This window comes from Podarcis gaigeae, assembly GCF_964106915.1.
Source record: "Podarcis gaigeae genome assembly, chromosome: 10".
Classification (NCBI taxonomy): domain Eukaryota; kingdom Metazoa; phylum Chordata; class Lepidosauria; order Squamata; family Lacertidae; genus Podarcis; species Podarcis gaigeae.
Genome location: NC_139686.1, coordinates 50,298,145 through 50,320,642, shown reverse-complemented (window position 1 = coordinate 50,320,642; position 22,498 = coordinate 50,298,145). Strand labels below are relative to the sequence as shown.

At 39.1% G+C, this 22,498-nt stretch overlaps 1 protein-coding gene and 1 long non-coding RNA gene across 10 annotated transcripts in view; one reads left to right on the top strand and one right to left on the bottom strand.

Annotated features, from left to right (window-relative positions):
- CNTN1 (contactin 1) overlaps window positions 1-19,558 on the top strand; it is a 157,346-nt gene extending 137,788 nt beyond the window's left edge. For all 9 annotated transcript variants that reach the window (XM_083699077.1, XM_083699080.1, XM_083699083.1 and 6 more), the window contains 8 exons: window positions 535-684; window positions 3,634-3,704; window positions 7,084-7,318; window positions 10,291-10,394; window positions 11,684-11,870; window positions 12,314-12,426; window positions 13,998-14,154; window positions 16,520-19,558. In XM_083699077.1, the coding sequence (XP_083555203.1) occupies window positions 535-684; window positions 3,634-3,704; window positions 7,084-7,318; window positions 10,291-10,394; window positions 11,684-11,870; window positions 12,314-12,426; window positions 13,998-14,154; window positions 16,520-16,599 (1,097 nt within the window). In that variant the 3' untranslated portion in view covers window positions 16,600-19,558. The remainder of the gene's footprint in view (window positions 1-534; window positions 685-3,633; window positions 3,705-7,083; window positions 7,319-10,290; window positions 10,395-11,683; window positions 11,871-12,313; window positions 12,427-13,997; window positions 14,155-16,519) is intronic.
- On the bottom strand, window positions 10,415-19,550 carry LOC310825748. The gene is made up of 3 exons (XR_014555511.1): window positions 16,326-19,550; window positions 11,370-15,565; window positions 10,415-10,856 (listed from the first exon to the last, which is right to left on the bottom strand). It is a non-coding gene; the product is annotated as an uncharacterized lncRNA (long non-coding RNA).
- Window positions 19,559-22,498: the final 2,940 nt, after the last annotated feature.

Sequence of the window (22,498 nt, the reverse complement as noted above, 5' to 3'; positions counted from 1 at the left end):
ATGTTCACACAATGGTAATTGCAGTGTTTTGTATTGATAGGGCAGCCACATTTGCACACAGTGACCCCAACTTAATGTTTGGAAAATGTAACAAATTCCAACATAACTCAATGAAATATGTCAAGAGGCCCCTGATTTGATTTGATTTGATGTTCATTTTTATCATGTTGATGCACTTGATGTTATTGAAATAAGTTTAGTGTCCATGTTGATTGGAAAAACATAGCTGTAGCTGAAAGATTCAAGTGGCTCCTTTTCTATTTTTCTTGTGCATGTTTTGGAAAGTAGAATAGAAATTATGTTTGCATAAAAATGTCTCCATTGTCTCTAAAATATGACAGGCTACACCATTGGAATGGTATCATTTCAGGGATCTTGCCCAACTGCATTTGTTTTCTAGGCTGGTGGCTCTTCATAAATAATTGGACTGACAAGAGAGGCTGTCCATGTGGGAACTGAAATGTGAACATCACAACCTTGGCTGCTATTGTTTGCTTTTTCTGTGTATTAAATAATCTTTCTGTTTTCATTTAGACCCTCCAGTTGTTGATGGAAATGTGGAGTCAGCCAAGGTGATTGATTTAATCCCATGGATGGAATATGAATTTCGGATAATGGCCACTAATATTTTAGGGAAAGGAGACCCTAGCATGCCATCACAGAAAATCCGAACAGAGGGATCTTGTACGTACGCACTAATGCCATCTCTGATTCAATTACCAGTTTGAAATCCAAAATAGTATGGTAGTATAAAATACTTAATAGGTAACTATCACATTTGCTGCATAAATGAGCAAGTTTTCTTAGGATTCAGGTAAACTATCCTTTTTTTCACATTCTGCATCATGTTTTGCAGTTTCTGTGTGGTGTGGAATAAGCACTCACTTTGAATGAGGTTACCCAAAGGAGTCCAATGTATAAAGACAATTGCAGTCACATACATTTCCAGACTAGGCCCACTTGACCTCCACCATGTGGTGACTGCAGAACTCAGCGCATGTTAGGGGAGAAATGGTTGTCTAAATCACCACTTACTCATACCAAAACAGCATATTTATTTCTTTTCTTTTCTACGGCACTTAATTTTATGTAGATGGTGCTTAACTTAAAAACACAGGATATTTTAGGAGAAGGGAAATATTTGTGCTTATATTCGGTGAATGTTCGCATAATCATGAAGTTTTTGAAAGTGGAGAAGAAGCTGTTCTAATAGTAGCCCCAGCAGACCACATCCTTAAAATTTCCATATGAACACCAAGCCACTGTTCCTAGGTGGAAATTTTCTAAATTTTCCTTTAGCGCTGCAATTTCCCATGCACTTCTATTAAGTTTTCAAGAGGCACTCAATGCTTACATTTTCTGAACAATTTTGGGCGCTTTCATATCATATAGCAATAGGGATTGCTGTGAGCATACACTGGCAGAGTCAGTAAGTGTTACTAGCAATGCACCTGCCCAGCCCCGACTTTGCCACCGCCTCATCCCTCCCACTAAGTAGCAGTGAGGAGTACCTATTGAAATTAAACTTCTGTTAGCACCTGCCTGAACACCACTTGATTTTTTCCACATTGGATGGTTGACAGTGTAATGTGCTGTAATGTATGATATGCATATAAACACATAATTCACTACCACACAATGTGGTGAAGGTCACCAAATTGGATTTCTGTAAAAGAGAGCTATGCAACATTATGGAGAATAAAGCTATCCATGGCCACCCTTTTGCCCAGGGGTTGCTTTCCAGGTCATTGCACGCATCGGTGATGCGTAAGAACCTGCCCCACCCCATTATGTGTCTGCTCTGTTACGCCTCTGTTACGCCCCCTTCAGGGATTGAAAACAGTGTGTGTGTGCCTTGGTTGCACGCAGAATGGCTGTTCCTTGTACTACTACCTCCAGTTTTGGAAGCACTATGTTTTTGAATGCCAGCTGCCGGGAAAGACAAACGAGGAGAATGGTTTTGTGCTTGGTCCTGCATGCAGACCTGCCCGTGCTCATCTGGTTAGCCACTATGAGAATGGGATGCTTGATCCAGCAGGGTTCTTACATTCTTATCCATTATTTGTAATGACCATTTACATATGCAAGCCATCATATGCAAGCATGGCTGAACCAGCTCCTAGAGTTGTAATATGCTGAACAGCTAGACATTTGTACTCTAATCTTCACATAGTACTAATACCCTGAACATCTTAGCTTTACAGATGCAGATGCCTCAGTTTTGGCAAATGGGTGTCATAGATGAGGTGCATTATTCTAAACAGCTCTTCAGATGGTTTTTAATCTCCCCTTTTTATATTCACAATGCAACATAATGCAGCTGTTGTTGTGTGTTGGTGCATATGCCTTGGCTTGGCAGTGTAACAATATGGGGGGGGGGGACTAACCAAATTCTGCATTATGATCATAAGAAAACATGCCAAAGTGTTTTTGCATGTTGTACTAGATAATGCTGGTTTACAAATGAGTGAAAGCTCTCAAAACAGTGTCAAAGGCATGACCTTATCCTCCATAGCACACATTCTGCTTTGTCTAAATGCTTAATGTTAGATCTCAGTGCACAGTTGTGCATAATCTTTGGCCTTCAACACACATATTATTTAACTGTGTCTTCTACATGAAGAATTAGCTCTGTCCTTATTGTTGAAGATAATGCATGCTGCTTTGACTGTATGCAGGAGATAACAGTATTTCTCATATGCCACTGCAGAAATGCACAGAAAAGCCTGCATGTCATTCTTCAGCAAATTAGTAGTAGATTATCCTTTTGTGTTGGCCTTTCAGCCCAGATATTGGGCCATTGTCTTGAATGAATGCGTATAAATGTGAAGCATTTGTACTGCTAAAGAGCCACAACTGGCAGTACCCTGTTGAAACTGGCACTGTTTTAAGGATGAAGGAAACATTAGCTAGGAAAGCCAACTGAAAGAGGAAAGTAAACCTCAGTGAAAAAGTATTTCCAACTAAAACAAGATCTAAACAAATAAACAGGACTAGTGTAGCTGACACTTCCTTTTTCAGCAGTTGTTTTAATAAAAGAGCTTAGGTCTAAAATATAGTGTATAAACTTGGAAGATGAATTGATTCCCAAAGAAGTACTTATGATAGTTTGGAGATTTCAGAAAGGCGGAAATATGACAAGTGAGGGAATTAAGTAAAATAATAGAGAAATTGTACCAGTCCTTGTTAGCACTTCAGTTTAAGTATTATAAGTGCAATTATGAATATTCTTTAACACTCTGAGTTGTGCAGAGTTTTATTACCATAAGCTACTCGTGGATGTAAATTTTAAGTATGTGCTTAAAGTACATGAGTACAAACTATTGAGGTGAGAGCAATAAATCTTCTGAAGGTCTAATTAACACCCTCCCACCCAAAAATTGAATTACTATATACGTTCAAGAAAAACTGTACACTATAGCCAAACCTAGATTCAGTCATGTTTCTTCTGGAAACAGAGTTTGCTTTTCATTTGGCAAGTCCCAAGACTTTCTCAGCAATTACAGGCTATCATTACTATAATTGTATGGGCCTTATGGACTCAATGGCATTCTTAATGAGAGGGGGGATTAAATAATGGTTTATTTTATTTTATGAAAGCAGAGAAAACATGTCTCTTTTTCTGTTCTTTAGCTCCAAACGTGGCTCCTTCTGAAGTTGGAGGAGGGGGTGGCAGCAATCGAGAGCTGACAATAACTTGGGTGGTAGGTATAATAATAAAATTATGCTTAATCTTCACACTGTTCATGTTGAACCAAAGGTGGTAGTGTTAAGATTACAAGTGGATGCCATGTCAATCTTGGTTATAGTATTGGTGATTTTGTGTACATCTTAAAAGGGTTAAACTCATTTAATCTTTTCTGGGAACTCACCTTAAAGGTTATAAAGCATAAAATGGATTAAGATTAGTAATGGTGCCAATATTTGAAACTTATATATCAGGGATGTCCAACCAGTAGATCACGACCTACTGGTAGATCCCCAGCTGATCCTGGTAGATCACGGGATCCTTATCGTGTACAAAAAGTTATGGGGGGGAACACTTTAAAACTCTGTGCAATCCTTCCCCCCCCCCACTGCCAGTTTTTTTATACTGGGAGTAGATTGCAGTCTATTGGGAGTTGGACATGCCTGTATGATTTATCTAGCTCCTAATGCACAGCTGTATTTTGAATAAGGGCACAATTTACCCAGAGTTCTTGTCCAGTTCAGAATGTCCAGTGAGGGTTCTACCCACACACATTCAGCAAGGCCAGGTGATCAAAGCCAGGTGATCGGCAAGGGCAGGTGCATGCCCTGGAAAGAACATGCACTTGTTTGCACCCCACTGAGCTCCCTGCTGCTTTCTGTCCTGGTATGCAGCAGAATAGAATAGAATTGATTATTTATACCCCGCCCATCTGGCTGGGTTTCCCCAGCTACTCTGGGCGGCTTCCAATAGAGTATTAAAATACAGTGGTCTGTTAAACATTAAAAGCTTCCCTAAACAGGGCTGCCTTCAGATGTCTTCCAAAAGTCTGGTAGTTGTTCTTCTCTTTGACATCTGATGGGAGGGCGTTCCACAGGGCGGGTGCCACTTCCGAGAAGGCCCTCTGCCTGGTTCCCTGTAACTTGGCTTCTCACAGTTAGGGAACCGCCAGAAGGCCCTCGGCGCTGGACCTCAGTGTCCGGGCAGAACGATGGGGGTGGAGATGCTCCTTCAGGCAGCAGCAAGGGCAAATATAGATAAGGCAGAGATATTACTCTTGTTCATCTTTAACAACTATTCTGTATTCACTTGGTGCAGTAATTTTAAAATTGCAAAAGTATTATTTTTACCGATGTCTGCTTTTCATTTGGGGGAGGGGGGAGGTTGTCTATTAAAAACAAAGTTCAAAAAACTTTAAAGTATCTTAAAAGTATTGACAAATGTTCACTCCTAAGACCATGAAACCTTTGGGAGGTGTGCGGGGGGATGACACATCTTGTGCTGCATGTAAATGTCCATATCCCTAGCCAAGTTGGCACTGCAAATTTGGATAACTTCCAGCTGTGACTAATGCAAGATCAGAGAGTACCAAAACAAGATCACTTTGTTCTTTCACATAGGCCCAAATAGATTTATATCCCAATTACTTCTCTCAGCTAATGGAAGGCTTTCCCCATCTCTACTGGATGGGGAGGCTCATTTAAACCGGGAAAATGGGTGGGTAGGATTTCCTTCTCAGTAATTCCTTTAGCATGTATGTAAAAGTAACGTTGTAAATGTATCTTGTTTTTAATGTCAGCCTGGCTCAAGGCAAATAGATAGGTTTGTGTAAGGTCATGGCATGGTTCTCTAAAATTTTGCATACTTTGCATTTAATGGTCCAATAATTTCATAAGTTACGGCATATGAACAAAATGTATGGCAGGTTGGCACACCTAGATAATTTGCTGTGATTCATAAAGCCTCAAAAGGCGAGATGTTTAGGAGCTAGAGCAGTAGGGATATAAACTTCCATTCTACTGCCCCTTCTTAATGCAGATTCCAAATTATTATCTCATTCCTCCTTTCGAGAGCTAGATTAAGAAGCTGGATCTTAATGTTAGTACACATTTTCAGTCTTGCCACCCCCTCTTCTATGGTTACAAAGGATGGATTTCCTCCTCTCTAACATTTGTTAATGTGTGCTGGGATTTTAGGGATTATGTTTGGCTTACTTTGTTTTTATTACTGACTTTCAGTCTCCTTGAATCTTTCTGGAGACTCTGTGTGTGTGTGCATGTCAGCAGAAATCCATTTATCCCTTTGAATTGCAGACATGGCAGAATTGTAGAGATGCCTTGTCTTGTAATGAGGGATTTCTGTAAAAAATGATATTAATTTACAGATTAATTGAGGAAGGAAAGCCAGCAGGAGTTGAGGAGGGTCTGCTTTGGAACAAAATCTCCCCTCTGCGATGACGATTGTGAAACTGAGGAAAATTTAGATAGGGGTGGTGGAGAACAAGGCATTGTGAGCACAGTGCATAGGTTAGCACTTCAGAGAGGCTGAAACACAAGTGCCAAAGACACTTGAAGAAACAGACACAAACGTTAGAAGCCTCCAAGCCCAAGATAGGTGAACTGGAGTACTTGGACAGCCTTGTTATAGTAGGCGCAATTGAAACCTGGTGGGACAGAGAGAACCAGTGGGACGTGGTTATACGTGGCTAGAAACTCTATAGAAAAGACTGATGAGGAGGTACTGGCAGCATCACTTTGTACGGCAAAGACAGCGTTGAGCCCAGTAAGCTAGAAATCACTGTGGGTGGTGGTACCCAAGCCCCAAGAGTAATTTAGTACTGAGGATGCATTGTGCTGTCACCTTCCTGATCAAAATGCTTAGGGAGATCTTGAGATGAAGAATGAAATCAAGGAGGCATCCAAAAGAGGATATTGTAGTAATGGGTGACTTCAACTACCCTCACATAGACTTGGCTAAATATGCATTCCAGTCATGACAAAGAGGTAGCATTTATTTATACCCTAAATGGTTATAGCTTGGCGCTGAAACCCATGGCGCTGAAACCCATCAGAGGAGCAACGATCCCAGACCTAATCTTGAGAGGCACCCAGGACCTCCGAGTTAAGACTGACCCCAATTCCTATCAGTTTTAAGGGCCCACTGAAGACTATATTTTCCCTCAATTGTTTAATGGGTGTTACTAATGTTTCATCACCTGGTTGAGTGGAAAAAAGATATATTTGTGGTAAAATTGTATTATATATTTTGTTTTAAACTTTTATGCACTCTACTCTGATAGTACTGTTGCAATGAAGGGTGGATAAAAAACAATTTAAAATAAAGAAACACATAAAATAAAGCACACAGGGCTCTGGCAACCAGCCCTGAATATGAGTTCTTTAGCAGAATATGGACAAGTGGGAGGAAGTACTTTTTGGTTGCCTCCTCCTGAAATACCGTAATCTGATTTCTCTCATGCTCTGAACTGTTTCAGGCTAGCTGAAACCTTGTACTGGAACCCTCCTGTTAGGACCTGGGGATACATGATAGCATTTTGCTTGTGAGTTCTCCTTCATCCAAAAAATAATTCTCAACCTTTTGTCTTTTTTTTATAGCCTTTACCACGAGAATATCACTTTGGTAACAATTTTGGATACGTAGTAGCCTTCAAGCCCTTTGATCAAGTTGTATGGAAAAAAGTTATAGTTCCTCAGCCTGACACTGGTCGGTATGTCCATAAAGATGAATCAATGATCCCAGCATCAAAATATCAAGTGAAAGTGAAAGCATTTAATAACAAAGGAGAAGGACCATTTAGCCTCACTGCTATCATTTATTCAGCAGATGATGGTAAGTAGAAATAATAGAGTAGGGGGAGCAGGGAACTGAGTTGGTATCAATACATTGGCAGTCAAGACTATTCATGACCATCTCAGACTTAATAGATCATGGTTCCATTTTCATGCAAGAAACTTTGTAAATTCAAGCAGAATACTCATTTTGGGGTATTCAACATGTAATTTGTTTGTTTGTTTGTTTTTAGCTCTAAGCCAATCTGGATATATCTAACTAAAGCATTGTTTTAGGTATAAAAAAAATCATTCATTTCTATTAATACATTTCTTCACAAGTTTATCACAACAATGACTTTACCTGAAATTTGTGACATCAAAATGCTTTTGAAATCACATTTTCTTAACTTTTCAACCCATAATAAGCCTCATTCTAATTTATATAATGAACAATTGCTGTTCTGCTTTCGGAAAACTTAAGGGTTGGATCCAGACATTATCCTCCTTAGAGTTCAGTTTACTTCAGTTTAGTCCCATTGATTGCATTGCATCTTCTTTAACTATGACAAAGTGTATATCCAACCAAAAGTATATGTAATTCCACACATGTGATTGTCCCTGGAAAGGTAAGAGACTATAAGAACATAACATAAAAACATAAAAATAGCACTGCTGGATCAGATCAAAGGCTTATCTATTTTGGGATAGAAGATTAAAAGGTTTAGTCGATTAAGAGCCCTACATTATTAATATTTGAAGAGTCACTTTTTTGGAATCTGCAACTGTGCTAGAAATATAAGTGAGCTCCCTGCATTGACAAATTTTTCTCCATGTACCTAAAGATTGACAATTTCCGGTACAAATTTTACAGACGGTTAATGTGAATTCCACAAAGGCCTCAGCAGAGAGAGAGAGAGAGAGAGAGAGAGAGAGAGAGAGAGAGAGAGAGAGAGAGATAGATAAAGGGTGACTTCACTTTATAGTTTATTATATTTATTTAAAAGAATTTATAAACTCTAAGCAGTATAGACTATGTATGATATAAAAACAATATCCATTAAAACAAAAACTGCAGCCTAAAAACCAATAAAATAAAAGCATAAAATGACACATGGAATTGGAGGATTTGTACACATAAATCAAGGCCCAGTCTTTTATATGTATACTTGCAGGATATTTTGGAAAGACGGGAACTAAAAGTTACACACCTGCCCCCAGCACCAGATGAAGGTTCCTAGGATTATAGACTACATGTAGTTATCTGAAAAGGGTACTTCAGGTTCTGAAAGTTCCAAGAATGACTTTGTGGAATTCACATTAACTCTTTGTAAAAATTGAACTCAGAAAATTTTGTCTTCTTCTGATAATCCTGTGTCTTCAAGAGAAGATCCTGAAGTAAGAAAGCATGCTTCAAAAGCTTCAGACCATCAGGCCACCAGTCGCTGACTGTAATCACCATGTGAAAAACCATTTTTCTGGCAGACTGCCTTAGTTTTTAGTAACAGGGGCCATGCCTTTGCAACGGTGGATAATTGATTAAAATTATGAATTTGTTTTAGTAGCTGTCACTCACTGAATGCTAATTTTTAAAAAATAACGTTCCGTACAGGATGGTTAGGTTTTGTTCAATGCCCTTCAACAGATATGTAACTGTTTTTCCCTGTTTTGATGTATAGTTGACTGGGTGCCCAGTTAGAAGATTAAATATATGAAAGGTTTCCTGAGCTTAGGCAGCAGCGCCTTGTCTGTTGCAACTTGTTGCTAAGAATCCTCAAAACAGAAGTGATCTGTGCTCGAAAAATTAAATCTTTCATAGACAGTAGACTGTCCTATGTGTCTTCTTTTCACAAATCTGACTGCTTATATAAATTATGGTAATCTGGATTTTTCCCCCCTACACTTAAATAAATATACAAGATAATGTTTATTACTGAAACATTCAGGGTAATATGTTCAAAACTATATGTCTGTATTTATTCTGTCTGCAAAGCAATGTGATACATGTCCAGTGTTTGTGTGCAAGGCATATCCAGCCAGAAAGACAGCCTGGAAGTTGTATGTTCAGATACCTTTGCGTCTTTGTCTAAGGATGTATTCTAAGCACTATGCCTCAGATGCTATATGCTGAAAGTACCATGGCATCCTACAATCCTACAATCTTATCTGCATTAATGAATAACTTCTGTAAAGTTTATAAGTTGTTTGTGCATTTGTTTGTGTTTGTTTTTCGATTCAATGATTTCAAAAATTAGTTAGCTGCCTTTTGAACCCCCCAGGACAGATCATTTAAGTAAAAAACAAATTAAAAACAACACTGAAACACTGACAGGATTACAAAAGCCTATGCAAAACTATGCCAGGAGCTGCTTAGCAGCAGCAGCAGCAGTAGTAGTAGTTGTTGTAGTAGTAGTAGTAGTAGCAGCAGCAGCAGCAGCAGTAACAGCAGTATTTCCTATTTTGTAATGCTTGGAGGATGCTGATTCCATTGGGGAAGAACCATCAATATAAGTTAGGGGTGGCTAACCTCTGGTATTTTTCCTGGTAGTGAGAATTGATCCCTGTTGGTATTAGGTGGCTGCTGTGTGTGTGTGTGTGTGTGTGTGTGTGTGTGTGTGTGTAAAATCCATATGTAAAATCCACAATCTTTATCAGCAGGACATAGGTGACTTCCAAGGGTAATCATGAGGTTGTTGGCGGCGACTATCTTTCTAATTTTGCACTATGGCTTGGCAGCCACTTCGTATTATAACAACTGCCTCCCCCAATAGCAGCTGCTTTGTGATTCATGCACCCAGCACTTGATCAAAATTCAAAAATTGTCCATTGGTCCCAAACAAGTTGGCAATCCCAGGTTTATCACACTGCTGCCTTTGAGAACAGTGCATTAATGGAGATTCTGGCTACAACCTTCTAAATTAGTTGGTATTTAGAGCTGCCAAAGTAGCTACAAGTTCATTGTAAATCAAGGAATTGCTTGTAGAATATCTCACTTGTAGCATTTGAAGTGAATTGTATTACTCATTTTTCTAGCTCCTGTTGAAAGACCTAGAAATGTGAAAGTAAGAGTCAGATCATCCACAGAAGCCTCTGTTTCTTGGCAGCATATTCTTAGTCCAGCTATTACAGGGTATGAGGTGAGCTAAAAATATTTATTATTAATTAAAGTATATAAAATGAACCATCTCTGTAATTCTATGTTTTGCCATACTCCCTGTGGAAGCCATTTTGTATTATGTCACACACAGAATAGCAGCTATTTGCGACTGCACTCTCTCAAAATTAAAAATGAATTCACTGGTCCAAAAAGGGTTGGCAACCCTTGGTTGAATGCATTGTGGACTTTGAAAACATTGGGCCATTGCTTATTGGTGTCCTGTTGCTGTTCTCTGTTACCATTTTGAAGGGGAGGTTTCTCCTGTTTCTAGTTTGAACTAGGAGGACTAATTTAGAATCCCTCTTCATAATGCAGTCAACTTACAAGCTGGGCTTTCCTCCTCTGCATGGTAGTAGTAATTAACAACAACAAAAAAAACAGCTTTTGAATTTAAAAAGGAGATAGCAAGTTTAATTGTTGAAATGAGTCTACTGTCTCATCCCTAGAATCATAGAATAGAATCATAGAATCATAGAGTTGGAAGAGACCACAAGGGCCATCGAGTCCAACCCCCTGCCAAGCAGGAAACACCATCAGAGCACTCCTGACATATGGTTGTCAAGCCTCTGCTTAAAGACCTCCAAAGAAGGAGACTCCACCACACTCCTTGGCCGCAATTTCCACTGTCAAACAGCTCTTACTGTCAGGAAGTTCTTCCTAATGTTTAGGTGGAATCTTCTTTCTTGTAGTTTGGATCCATTGCTCCCTGTCCGCTTCTCTGGAGCAGCAGAAAACAACCTTTCTCCCTCCTCTATGTGACATCCTTTTATATATTTGAACATGGCTATCATATCACCCCTTAACCTCCTCTTCTCCAGGCTAAACATGCCCAGCTCCCTTAGCTGTTCCTCATAAGGCATCGTTTCCAGGCCTTTGACCATTTTGGTTGCCCTCCTCTGGACACGTTCCAGTTTGTCAGTGTCCTTCTTGAACTGTGGTGCCCAGAACTGGACACAGTCCCTCCGCTCTTTTCATTTCCTATTTCCTGTATAGGTCTAACTATATCTTGCTCTGCTATCCAGTTTCTAATTCTTGTTCAAAAGTCTTGTGCTAAGTAAAGTTTGCCACTGCACATGTTTCCAAATGCACAGAGCGCTGCCAGAACTGAACCAGTGTCTTTTGTTGCAAAATTTGAGCTGGAATCGGAGAGCTCTTCTGTTTGCAGACCTTATGTATCATTGTTTTAGGAACAAGTGGCAGTCAAGCGATGAGCACTGTTGTTTGAAATTCATTCTTGTTCTCAGATAAACACATGTCTCATGTTTACAGATCCGCTACTGGCCTAGTCGTGGGAGAGAAATAGAAGCAAATAAAGTACAAGTGAGCAGTCAGAATTTTTCAGTGAGGCTGGAAAACCTGAAGCCTGACACACACTACTACGCAGATGTGGCAGCTTTCAACTTTGCGGGCGTTGGACCTCCCAGTAACCGTTTGGCTTTCATTACAGAAAAAGCACGTAAGTAAAATGCTTCATTTGCTGATTTCCTACTTTCTGTTATCCAGGCAAAGAGGCCTGGATCAATGCTGCAAAATGACAGAAGCACAGGTGGTTTGGAACCCAACAGATTCTATGCCAGCCTAGCTCCACCCCAAAATATATCAGGGATTTCTGTGCTTTCTTTGAGGGTTTCCATTGGCTACTGTCAGTGGTGATACCCCCAGCAGTAGCTTCTGCTAGCCATTCAGCCGGCCACTCTCACGAGCGGGACTTCTAATGGAGCTCACCTGCGCATGGCTCAGTGAAGGCACACCTCGGCCTCATCCAAACCCATTCCAGAACAGGGGATCAGGGAATTGGATTGCTCTGTAACTTTCTCATGGTGTTTGTGTGTGACGGGGTGGTGGTGGGGGATATCTTCCTGTACACACCAGAAATAAAAGTCATGTAATATTTTCCAGCTCCAAGGCAGCGACCAAGAATTATCAGTTCTGTAAGATCTGGTTCGAAGTACATCATAACATGGGACCATGTCAAGTCACAGTCCAATGAATCTACTGTGAAAGGATATAAAGTAAGATCTGTATTAAGATGCTGTGCCCTCATTGCGTAATTTAGCAAATACGATTTATCACTTCACTTGTCTATTAATTGACTTAGAATCAGCTTCAAGGAGCAACATCAGAATGTATAAACAGCTAACCTCAGTTAGGCTAATATGAATACTTCAGTAAAACTCCTGAAACTGACTTCAATATTACCTTGCTAGTTATGCTGTCTATATACTCCTAGAAACTGTTATCTGAGCATGAGTCTTGGCGTGATATGAAAACAAGCTACATAATTCAGAAGTACATATCTCTCTACCCCACAGTTCTTCTCATTCAAACAGGTGTGCAAATCAACCATGGCCAAAAACACAACCCTGTTTTGTAATTTGTGCTCTCATTACCAAGGCAAGCCTAGAAATCATGCTGCCTTTTCCCCCCCAGTGACTAAAAAGGGTGGAGTACGCTCTTTTGGACATCAGTGTAGGTGGTGATGACTTGGGAAATCTTATGACACTTGCTTTTCCAGCTAAAAGCAAGAATCAGGAACCATAGTCCATGAAGCATAGAAAAAGAGGTGATCCATGGAGGATATGGAGAACCAATCCTGATTTCTTCTCAGTTATTGCTCAGATGAGGCAGGTGTGGAAGTGGCTCTCCGACTTCTGGAAACTGTCTCGTGTCACTACCACCAGTGCTTACTACTTGCTACTTACTTACCCATGATGAAGGCACTAAGAAGGAAGCCAAAGATTGGTTGTCCTGCTAGAACATCTCTTTTCACTCTGTGTTGAGTGGAGCTAGTAATCATCTCGGGTTCCCGTGAATCTCAACCCATTTCCATCTATATTGACCTCCAGAATACAAGTAACAAAAAACATTTAAGCACACATTCCTGTAGTGTGGGTATAATTTGCCAATACCCTCTCAACCAGGTGCCCAAGATGTGTTCTGTTTTTGTTCATTTTTTTAAGTATTGCTTTGAATACACCTTAAAGGTATATATCTTGACTGAAAATCATGCTGGTTTATGAAAGCATTCATAATTATTTATCTCACATTTCTTCATAATATGTTATGAATTTTGGACTGGTTGGATTAGCTAAAGTTGAATTTCTTCTTTAAACCTCCATGGTGCAGAGGCGGCTTTTTAAACCATTCCCCTTATGTCATGTAAGGCAAATAGCAGCTCCAACAGCAGGATTTGAAAACCATGACACAGATGGAAGGATATTAAGAAGATCCTGATTCTGCACTGCAGCTCGGACCCAAAACTCTCCAACTCATAAAACAAACATGGTCTCTCACACATGTGCTTGCATCTGATGTTCTTAAAAACCACACAGAAAGCCTATCATAGATGTCCTGACATTACATCTAGTTTGCCCTAAAAGCCCATAATAGTTAAAACTGGGGATCTGGTCAGTTACTTTACGTGTTTCAGCATTTAATTTTTCTACAGTTGAATGAGGGGGGAGTTCATTTTGTAGCTATTTCTTTAATGCTTTTTCTAGAATAAGATACAGCTTGCCTTTTTGTCATTTGATTTATTCTCTGGAGTTACATCCTGTACCGTGTCATATTTTGTCCCTGAAAGGTGCTGTATAGACCAGATGGCCAGTTTAATGGCACACTGTTTAGTACTGGCAAACATTATATAGAAGTTCCAGCCCCTGTTAAAGGTCAATATGTTGTTGAAGTTCGGGTGCACAGCGAAGGGGGAGATGGAGAAGTAGCTCAAGTAAAAATTCCAGGTATGTAGATTTTAAAATAAACCTGAATTATATTACAGAATTATTATTTTTCTGCAAGGTGCATGCCATTGTAGTACAATTGTTGCAGAACAAATACTAACAACAATTCATCAGTATACAGAAATAGGTTGCATTGGAATCAAGTTCGGATCTTGTTTTTCAGATTTTTTACATTTACCCTTTCCCCCATTAAGTAGCAGAATAACATATCAGGGAAAGGAACTGAACTATTATCAAGGCTGGGAAACTGCATAGCCTCTACTCAGTCCCTTTAATACTTAAAAAAAGGATTATGTCCAGTGAATAAATAACTAAACAAGATCACTCTTGACTCAGCTGTCCTGTGGCACAGGCTGTACTCTCTAGATAAGTTGGAATGTGCCCCTTGGTTTTCTTTAATCACTGCAGTCTCTTACAGTGAGCTTGTGAACAAGTCAGGTTCCCTTTCGCTTAATCCTATGGTTTTTGGGTTCTTTCTAACTCTGCTACTAAATACACATGGAAAGCATCTGTAAAGAAAATCCAACACAGGACCTCCTGCTTGCAGGTTGGTTCTGCATGCACTCAGGGGCCCCTTGACAAATTACAGTGGTTGGGGAGCTCAATTCTCACTGTAAAGGCAATGTGCAGGAAGAGAAGGCTTATATCTTCACTCCCTGCACTGAGACTTGACAGGAGACACAGACCCAACATATGCCTAGGACCCTTAGGGAGAAATCTCCTGCTGGCACCAATATTGCCTGCCTGTTATGTGTTTAAGCAATGCCTAGCCCTATGCATGTGTTATTCACATGTAGTACACTGGTATGTGAAATGAGAAGTGTGGATGTGGTTTTGGTCCACCTCAATGTTGTCTCTGCTTCTTTCAAGAACCACAGTTTAAAAACTCATTTGGATATTTATCCATAGGTTAAAATAGCTGGTTTTTTCCTTATCATTTAATTCATTTTCATTACTTCCACTCATTTTTTTAAAATTTCCTGTTGCCTTCCAACTACTACTCCCCTACCTAGAACTTCCTTTCCATCTAATTGGCCTTAAAATTTCAGGTATTCAACTGCTCCCCAAAAAGAATTGAAGTTGCCAAACTTGAAAGAGAGCGAGAGCGAGCGAGAGAGAGAGAAGTATCTCTATATTATTGGCAACTAACAGTGTAATCCTATACTACGGGTTGCCATATTTCAAAAAGTAAAAACTAGGATACCCCAAATGTTGTTGAGCTTGCGCTGCCTTTTGGAAATTTCCCCCGGACATCCATTTTACCATGTGTATCAGATTGCCACCTAAATAATGTACATGCCATCTAATTGCAATGTAATCTAAAGTGGCTCCAAAGTAGTTCAGAATGAACAAGAAAAAATAGGACAGTTCTGGCATTCATACATGGCATTGGTTTCTTCATTAGTAAAGACTCTCCTCCCTGAAAGAGAGGGGAGTGGTTGTGGGCGGGATCCCGAGCACCGCCCAGCAGGGGGCGTTGCCCCCTGCCTCCAGCTCACCTGGCTGGCGCTCACGCCCCCCCCGGTGGCCACCCAACCAGGTGCCGCGGTGGGGGCGTGTTCAGCAGCCTTTTGCTGCAGTGCCAGCCTTTCCCTGGGCTCATTCCTCATCGTCGACCCGTCACGAGTCACCCACCCTCCACTCCCTTTTAGTTAGGGCTTAGGTCATTGGCCTTGCTATGGACCTTAGGTTGGTCTCCCTGGTTGCCCGGGGGGCCTGGTAGGAGTTTTTCCATTTGGCAATAGGCTTTTTGGTTTTTTCGCCTACCTCGTAGCAATTGTCACAACTTTGGTGGTATTGGTGGGTAGGTTAGGCATTGGAATATTGTGTTGTGGTGTGTCAAAGTGCTAGGTGTGGCCATCGCCTATGCCTTCAATTTTTAGGGGTATGCCGTTAAAGGAATCTGGCGGTCGTGTATTCTGTCCGATGCCTGCTTGGCGGGAGGCCATGGCACGACCCGCGGTGACATCAGGGGTGAGCCTATAGTTGGATTAGCATCAACAGGTGATGAACCCCTGGTGAATAAACCCACTTGTTTCGATCCAATGCCTAAGTCAATACCTTTTCATTGCTGTAATCAATAAAGTTGTGGCCTTTTCTAGCCCATTAACCTTATATCACGTGTCCTTGTGTCTTCATTTCACTTCGCGGGGGTCGGGCCCTCGAACCACAATTAATGAACAAATTGTTCCCATTCATTCTATTTTTTAAATTTGTTATTAAATCAATCCACACCCTTACTTTGGATCACAACCTTCATTGCTTCAGAAAATATTTGTCAAGCATTTTGATGAGCATCCCATTTTATTTTGCATATAACATAATGGCTATCCCTTAACGAAAGCCAAATCTGTTTCATTTACAGGAATTGCTGCTGGAATATCGCCCAGTTGTCTTGGTTTATTGCTGTCTGCTATTGGCATCCTTGCCTACCTGGAATTCTGAATGTAGCTGGATTTAACATGTCCTCAACTGAGTTCAAAGGACCTTCCAACCTGAGAGGATGTCAATTCTTTTTTTTATTATTATTCCTGTGGCACTATCCTAAGCCAAATAAATTACACTTTCAAGAAAATTATCCTCCTGACTTAATCATGGATTTCAGAAGAAGAAAAAAAGACTGAGGCAGGAACTCCTTCATCAAGCAACTCAACTTTTGAAAGTTTGAGGAATGATTTTTAACTTGTTCCAGTTATGCCTTATAAAACACTTGTGCTGATCTGCGGCAGTTGCATGATTCGGTCCAATGGGGCAAGTTACAGTGTTAAAATCCAATAACATAGGCTGTACAGTAAAAGTAAAATCACCACACATAGGTGCTTTAACTTTAATAACAAATCGTGAAAACATAATAGAGATTGAAATGTTGATTGTATGTGGTATATGTAGGAGTAACTACGTCTGTCCGTACTATCCTATCTGTTTTGTGTACTGCATATTTTTGAATGGCCCCTATCAATTATGACTTTTCAGGTTTTTAGAGACACAGTCAAAGCAAAAACATTGCACTCATTTTTTAAAACGCTTTTCTTCTTGAAGTGACTGAATGTGGGCGAAGAACACTGAAATCCAAGTTCAATAGCGATGAATCTTATTTTAGATGGATTCGGAGTTCATACGAGTATTAACAGTAAAGGATATTCCCGCACCTTAATTTTAAAATAATATTTAAAATCGACACGGTCTTTTAGAAATAATGCTAGTCAAGCCAAGTATGAATTTCTGCAGTCATATAGAGGTTTATTTTGCTGTAAGTAATATTAATAGTTATATGAGCAAATTTACTTCTAATATTTCATTGCATCCAAATGTTCCTGTCACAATTTGAATTATTCCAATTCTGTCATGAATTTCACAATTTAAATTCCAACATTATATACAGTCTAATCATTTTTTACTAGCCAGTATAATGGCATGATGGAAATTTGAAAAGCAATTCCACATTTGGATCAATATTTAAATAGTTAAAAGTATTTAAAATGATCTTTAAAAGCTCAAATCATTTTCAATAATAACAAATCGGATATGCAGTGAAAAGACAAATAGCAAATAACAAAAGTTATCCTATTTATTTTTTTGTGACACACATATTGCCTTACTTTAGGGAAGGCCAACCATTAGGAGAATGATTTGCATTTTCCAATAAATTAATATTGTTCTACTTCCTAGAGATGTAAATAAGAGTTGTAAAGGTCTAACATGATTTTCCCTATTAAATGATCCCAGGAGATAGAAAGATGTTATTAAAATTCAGATAGTTCTCAACTGTTCTGTCTGCTTTGAGTATTACTTATGTTTTCAAAACCGGGACTTCCGTAAGAGGTATAGAATGTCTTTGTTCTGACTGTTTCTATGCTGTATTTAAAGCTGTTAAAAAGAAATACGTATTTCTTTCAGAATTCATGGTGTGCTGGGAATTTGGTGTGAATGTGGGTGGGCTAGGGTGGGCAAACACCATCCACTGCATACTGATTCAGCTGGCTCAAGTAATCGTGCAATGTCTGAGGCTTCAAGAATTATAAGCTTTGACCATATTTTATTAGCACAGCCTTGCTAGCTGCTTTAGAGATAGACTTTAACTTTTTAGGACTGGTACTGTAGATGCCCATGTTAATACTATTTAAATGAAGCAAGAATAGACTTTCCCCCCAACCCTGTCTTTAATTTGTATGATTTTTTGTACTGTAAATTTACATTTTAAAAGCCTAGACCCTACATGAATATATATATATATCAATAATACCGTTTTAGTTTAATTTTGACTCTTTGTTACAAGTTGAAACTTTTTTTAAAAAAGAAAACAGGTGAAAATGACAATTTGTCTATAGAGGAATTTCAAAAGCTACACAAGCACTGCTGAGTTTCATAAATCATGTAATTGTTTTAAGGAAACTAAGATGACTTCATACGTAAGAAACTAATACCTTGGAAGCCTTCTGTGATATGTTTTAATTTGGTTTGGTTTTTATGCAGTGTGTGACTCATATTTTTGTAACCTACAAACACAATTATTATTTTTTTCTTTTGCCAAACTGCATGATTGCCTTTTCGTTTCTAACGTGATATAAGGAACAAAACCAGATCACTTTTGCATGAAGAGAATTCGGGAAGTCAAAGCACACTTTACTTAATTTAATCCGGAAGACAGGTGAGCTAAATTTCATCATTTCGTGCTAATTAGCTAATCTCAGATTTACATTGTTCAACACAATTGTACAAATTTAATGCAGACATTAAGTTCCCAGCAGTTGTCAGCACAGCTAACTATATACTGTATCATCTGCTTTTCAATGCAAGGTTCTTAATTAAAGTTTATATAGATAGACACATTGGCTGTTTCTTTGTATTTCAGGCAATATTGATATTAGTATTATTTGATACTGGTGTTTTTTGGATTTTTTTAGAAGTTACTTTTTATCATTTTCTTTCCTATTGAGTAGACCAGGACCATGCTCTGTCCGTTTTATGGTTGAAAAATAAATTATAATTAAATAAATGTATTAATGGTACTCTATATGTAACAATTGTCATTTGACTTTTCCAGAGGGTTATATAGATTTGTTTATGAAAGAGAATCGGAAGAACCTAATCCACAGAAAGAAGTTTTGTTCTTCAGAAGTTTGGTTTTTTTGTCATCACTGGATCTATGGATTAGTTGACACCCCTTTTGTTCTAATTAAAGGTCTAACAGATTACGCTTAGAAATATCACCACTTCAAATTTATTGGCATTTTTTAAAAAATGTACATTTATGGAATACTGCTCCATCAAAGTAAATATCCACGTGCAAATATTGAAATGTTGCATTATGGCTTCAACAATATTACTGAGTGAAAAGAAAGACAATGATGAGAAATCATACAATGATATGCCCAATGACCAAATATATATAAAAATATTCACACTATAGTGTCAGTCTCCTTTGTATGGCTTTTTAACTTGGCTTGAGCTATAAGAACTCACTGGTTTTCATTAACATACTTCATATTTCATATCCTCAGACCCGTGCATCTGGTCTTCCGCCATTTTCCAGTGATTGCTCTAAAGTGTTTCCTATTTAGAAAGTATTATCCTAACTCTGAATTGGCTTTGCGGGTCTTCAGTGAAACAATTGCATAGTCAAATTTAATCTGCCAAGTATTATTACTATGTCATCCTGTTAACTGCATGACTTGGTATTCTCTGTGTGTCATATTTCAGAAGCATTGTCTTCACTTCTGATTGGCTTTGTATGTCCTCAGTGATGTCATTACACAGCCAAATCAGATCTACTATGTAGCACAAGCTGTCTTGTTCCAGACATGATTCCCTGAAGGTGGGATCACTAGCATGACTCAAATGTGAATTTGAAATTGAAAAAAGGAGTGAAATTGAAAAACAACAACCTGTGAGCAGTCCTATGTTATCACATAGAATCATTCAAAGGAACATTTATGGAGGGAGATGGAAATGTTACCCTCATTGGCACTACATGAGAGGCATTCTTGGGAGGAAATTGTATCTGCTAGCGAGTGTTACCATTTTCACCATCACCCCGTCCCCAGAACTGTCTCTATAAATGGTGCTCAAGTATGATGTAACATCACTGATAGTGCCATTGATATGGAGAAACCAAAATGGTGGTTGTCAAGAAGGGCCAGTGTACCAGGAGCAACCCTGCTGTTGCCATTGGAAAACAAGAGCCAGAAAGTGAATGAGTAAAGTTCACCACCCAAGGACCCCAAAGTTCAGAGTGAATTTTCAGTTCAGCCCTACTTCCAATTCAGTGTGAAATAAGGAAATATGTGGCACAACCCTAGTCTTCATCACAATCATTTTCATTCAGTTTGGTTCTGGTATTTATCCCCTGAGTGCTGTTTTCTGTATCCCTTCCTTTCTGGAAGTCTCTACTTGAAGCTGTTGTCATGAAGTGATGAACAGTTTTGTTTAAACTTTACAAAGTTAGTTCTAAAACTTCTAGAAGGTTCCAGTTCGTGATCTGCATGCTTGCCCTCACCTACATGTGACTGATTGCACAGAGAGTAACAGCTACAGGTAGGCAACTCTGCTTTCTAATAGCTATTGAATCCAATGTTGTTGTGAGCAATTACTAGACCTTCCTGCAATGTTCACTGGGTGAAATGAAAGAGGAATTCAAAGAGTCCTGCGTAGAAATAAACCAAAAGCAACAACCCAGTGACATAAAGACCTTAATGCTATCATTAGACCAAGACTAATACTCCTTGGTGAGATCCCTCTTAAGAGTTTTTATTAATTAGTAGCCTACTTGATTTATTATCTGCTCCCTAAATTGATTCATATTTAAAGGGGAAAACTCCTACTATGTATGCAAAAACTATACTGTACTTCCGCTTTGAGTCTGGTTGGGAACAGTAGGGAATTCCCTCTTTGAATAGCCTATGAATCCTGGTTCTTACCAGACACTTTCTTTGACCACTCTTCCTAGCATTGTGAAGTTGTCAAGGTACTGCATTGGTTTCCTGGTCCAGGCTGCCCTTCTCTCACATGGATTTATTGCCCATTTAGCACATCCTCCACACCACAAATCAGTACATTATTATACCCGCAGGTCTCAGGGCAGTTCACAGGAGATAATCACAATATAAAAACATAAAGTACATAATTAAAACAAAAAGAAAAAGAACCCAATACCCCCCCAAAAAAAACGCACCCCATGTATTAAAAGGGCATTGGATGTGAATCAGCCCAAGGCCTGGTTAAAGAGGAACATTTTTGTCCTGTGCCTAAAGATGTATAATGAAGGCACCAGGCAAACCTCCCTGGGGACAGAATTCCGCAGACAGGGAGCCACTGCAGAAAAGTTGCCACACTCCAGACTTCGCGTAGTTGCAAAATCTTTCTATATGTTTTATAGGAGCTGCATTTTACTGTAAATAAATAAAACTGAATCTGCCTTGTGCTATTTGTTAGTCCACTACAACTGTGAGCTGTAAAAATGATTCACATGGGTTAACCCTTCACTCTTTGAAGCTATTCAGAGTAGACAAGAAGAACCAGCCATTGGATGATAGGGCTAGGTTGCCAAGGGCAAGTTGTGCAAAGGAAGCAACTTGAAATGGACTCTTCTATGTGCTCAGCAAGCTAGGGTATCGGTAGCATTATAATCATGAAAGCCAATATCTGATTAGCTCATTTCCAACAATCCTGCTGCAATGTAGCTAAATCGCTTTGGGAAGTTCACTGGAAGCAATTCATAAATGTTATTCATTGATGGATTGATTAATAGGGATTGGTGCAAACGTGTCTGCAATGTGATACAGGCAATCTTTCCTTCCTAAAAAAATCTAGTCTCAGCACAGGGACTTAGTTAGAATTAATGTAAAGTTTTTCTGTATACCTTCTGTTGTGAGATTTCCTGCCTACCACTTGCTTACTCTTGAAAATTGTATTTTGATATTCTTGTAGAACTGAGTTAATGGATAAATCCATTTTCACACCTCCTGGCAAATTAATTCCTTGGATGATCTGTATGCAAGTCTATATAAATCTCTGCCCAGCCGTTGGATTAACTAACACACAATCAACCTTTGTAGTTATTGAGGAGGAAGGAAGTTAATTGAACCACAATTTTTATCCTTTTCATCATTTTATTATTATGCTGTCCCTCTCCTTTTTACAAAGGATCACAAGGAGGATAAATTGGATTTGAGCCCACCCAGAGGCATTCTTAACAGTAGTTTATGATCTGTTATTTTCACTATAAGCAAATGCTTCTTAAAAACTGCAACTCGGCATTTTAAGGCTACCAGGATGTTTCTTTTCTCTGTTTTTTCATAGAAGTTATTGCTTTCTTGGTGAATTTCTCCCTTTTTTAACTAAAAAA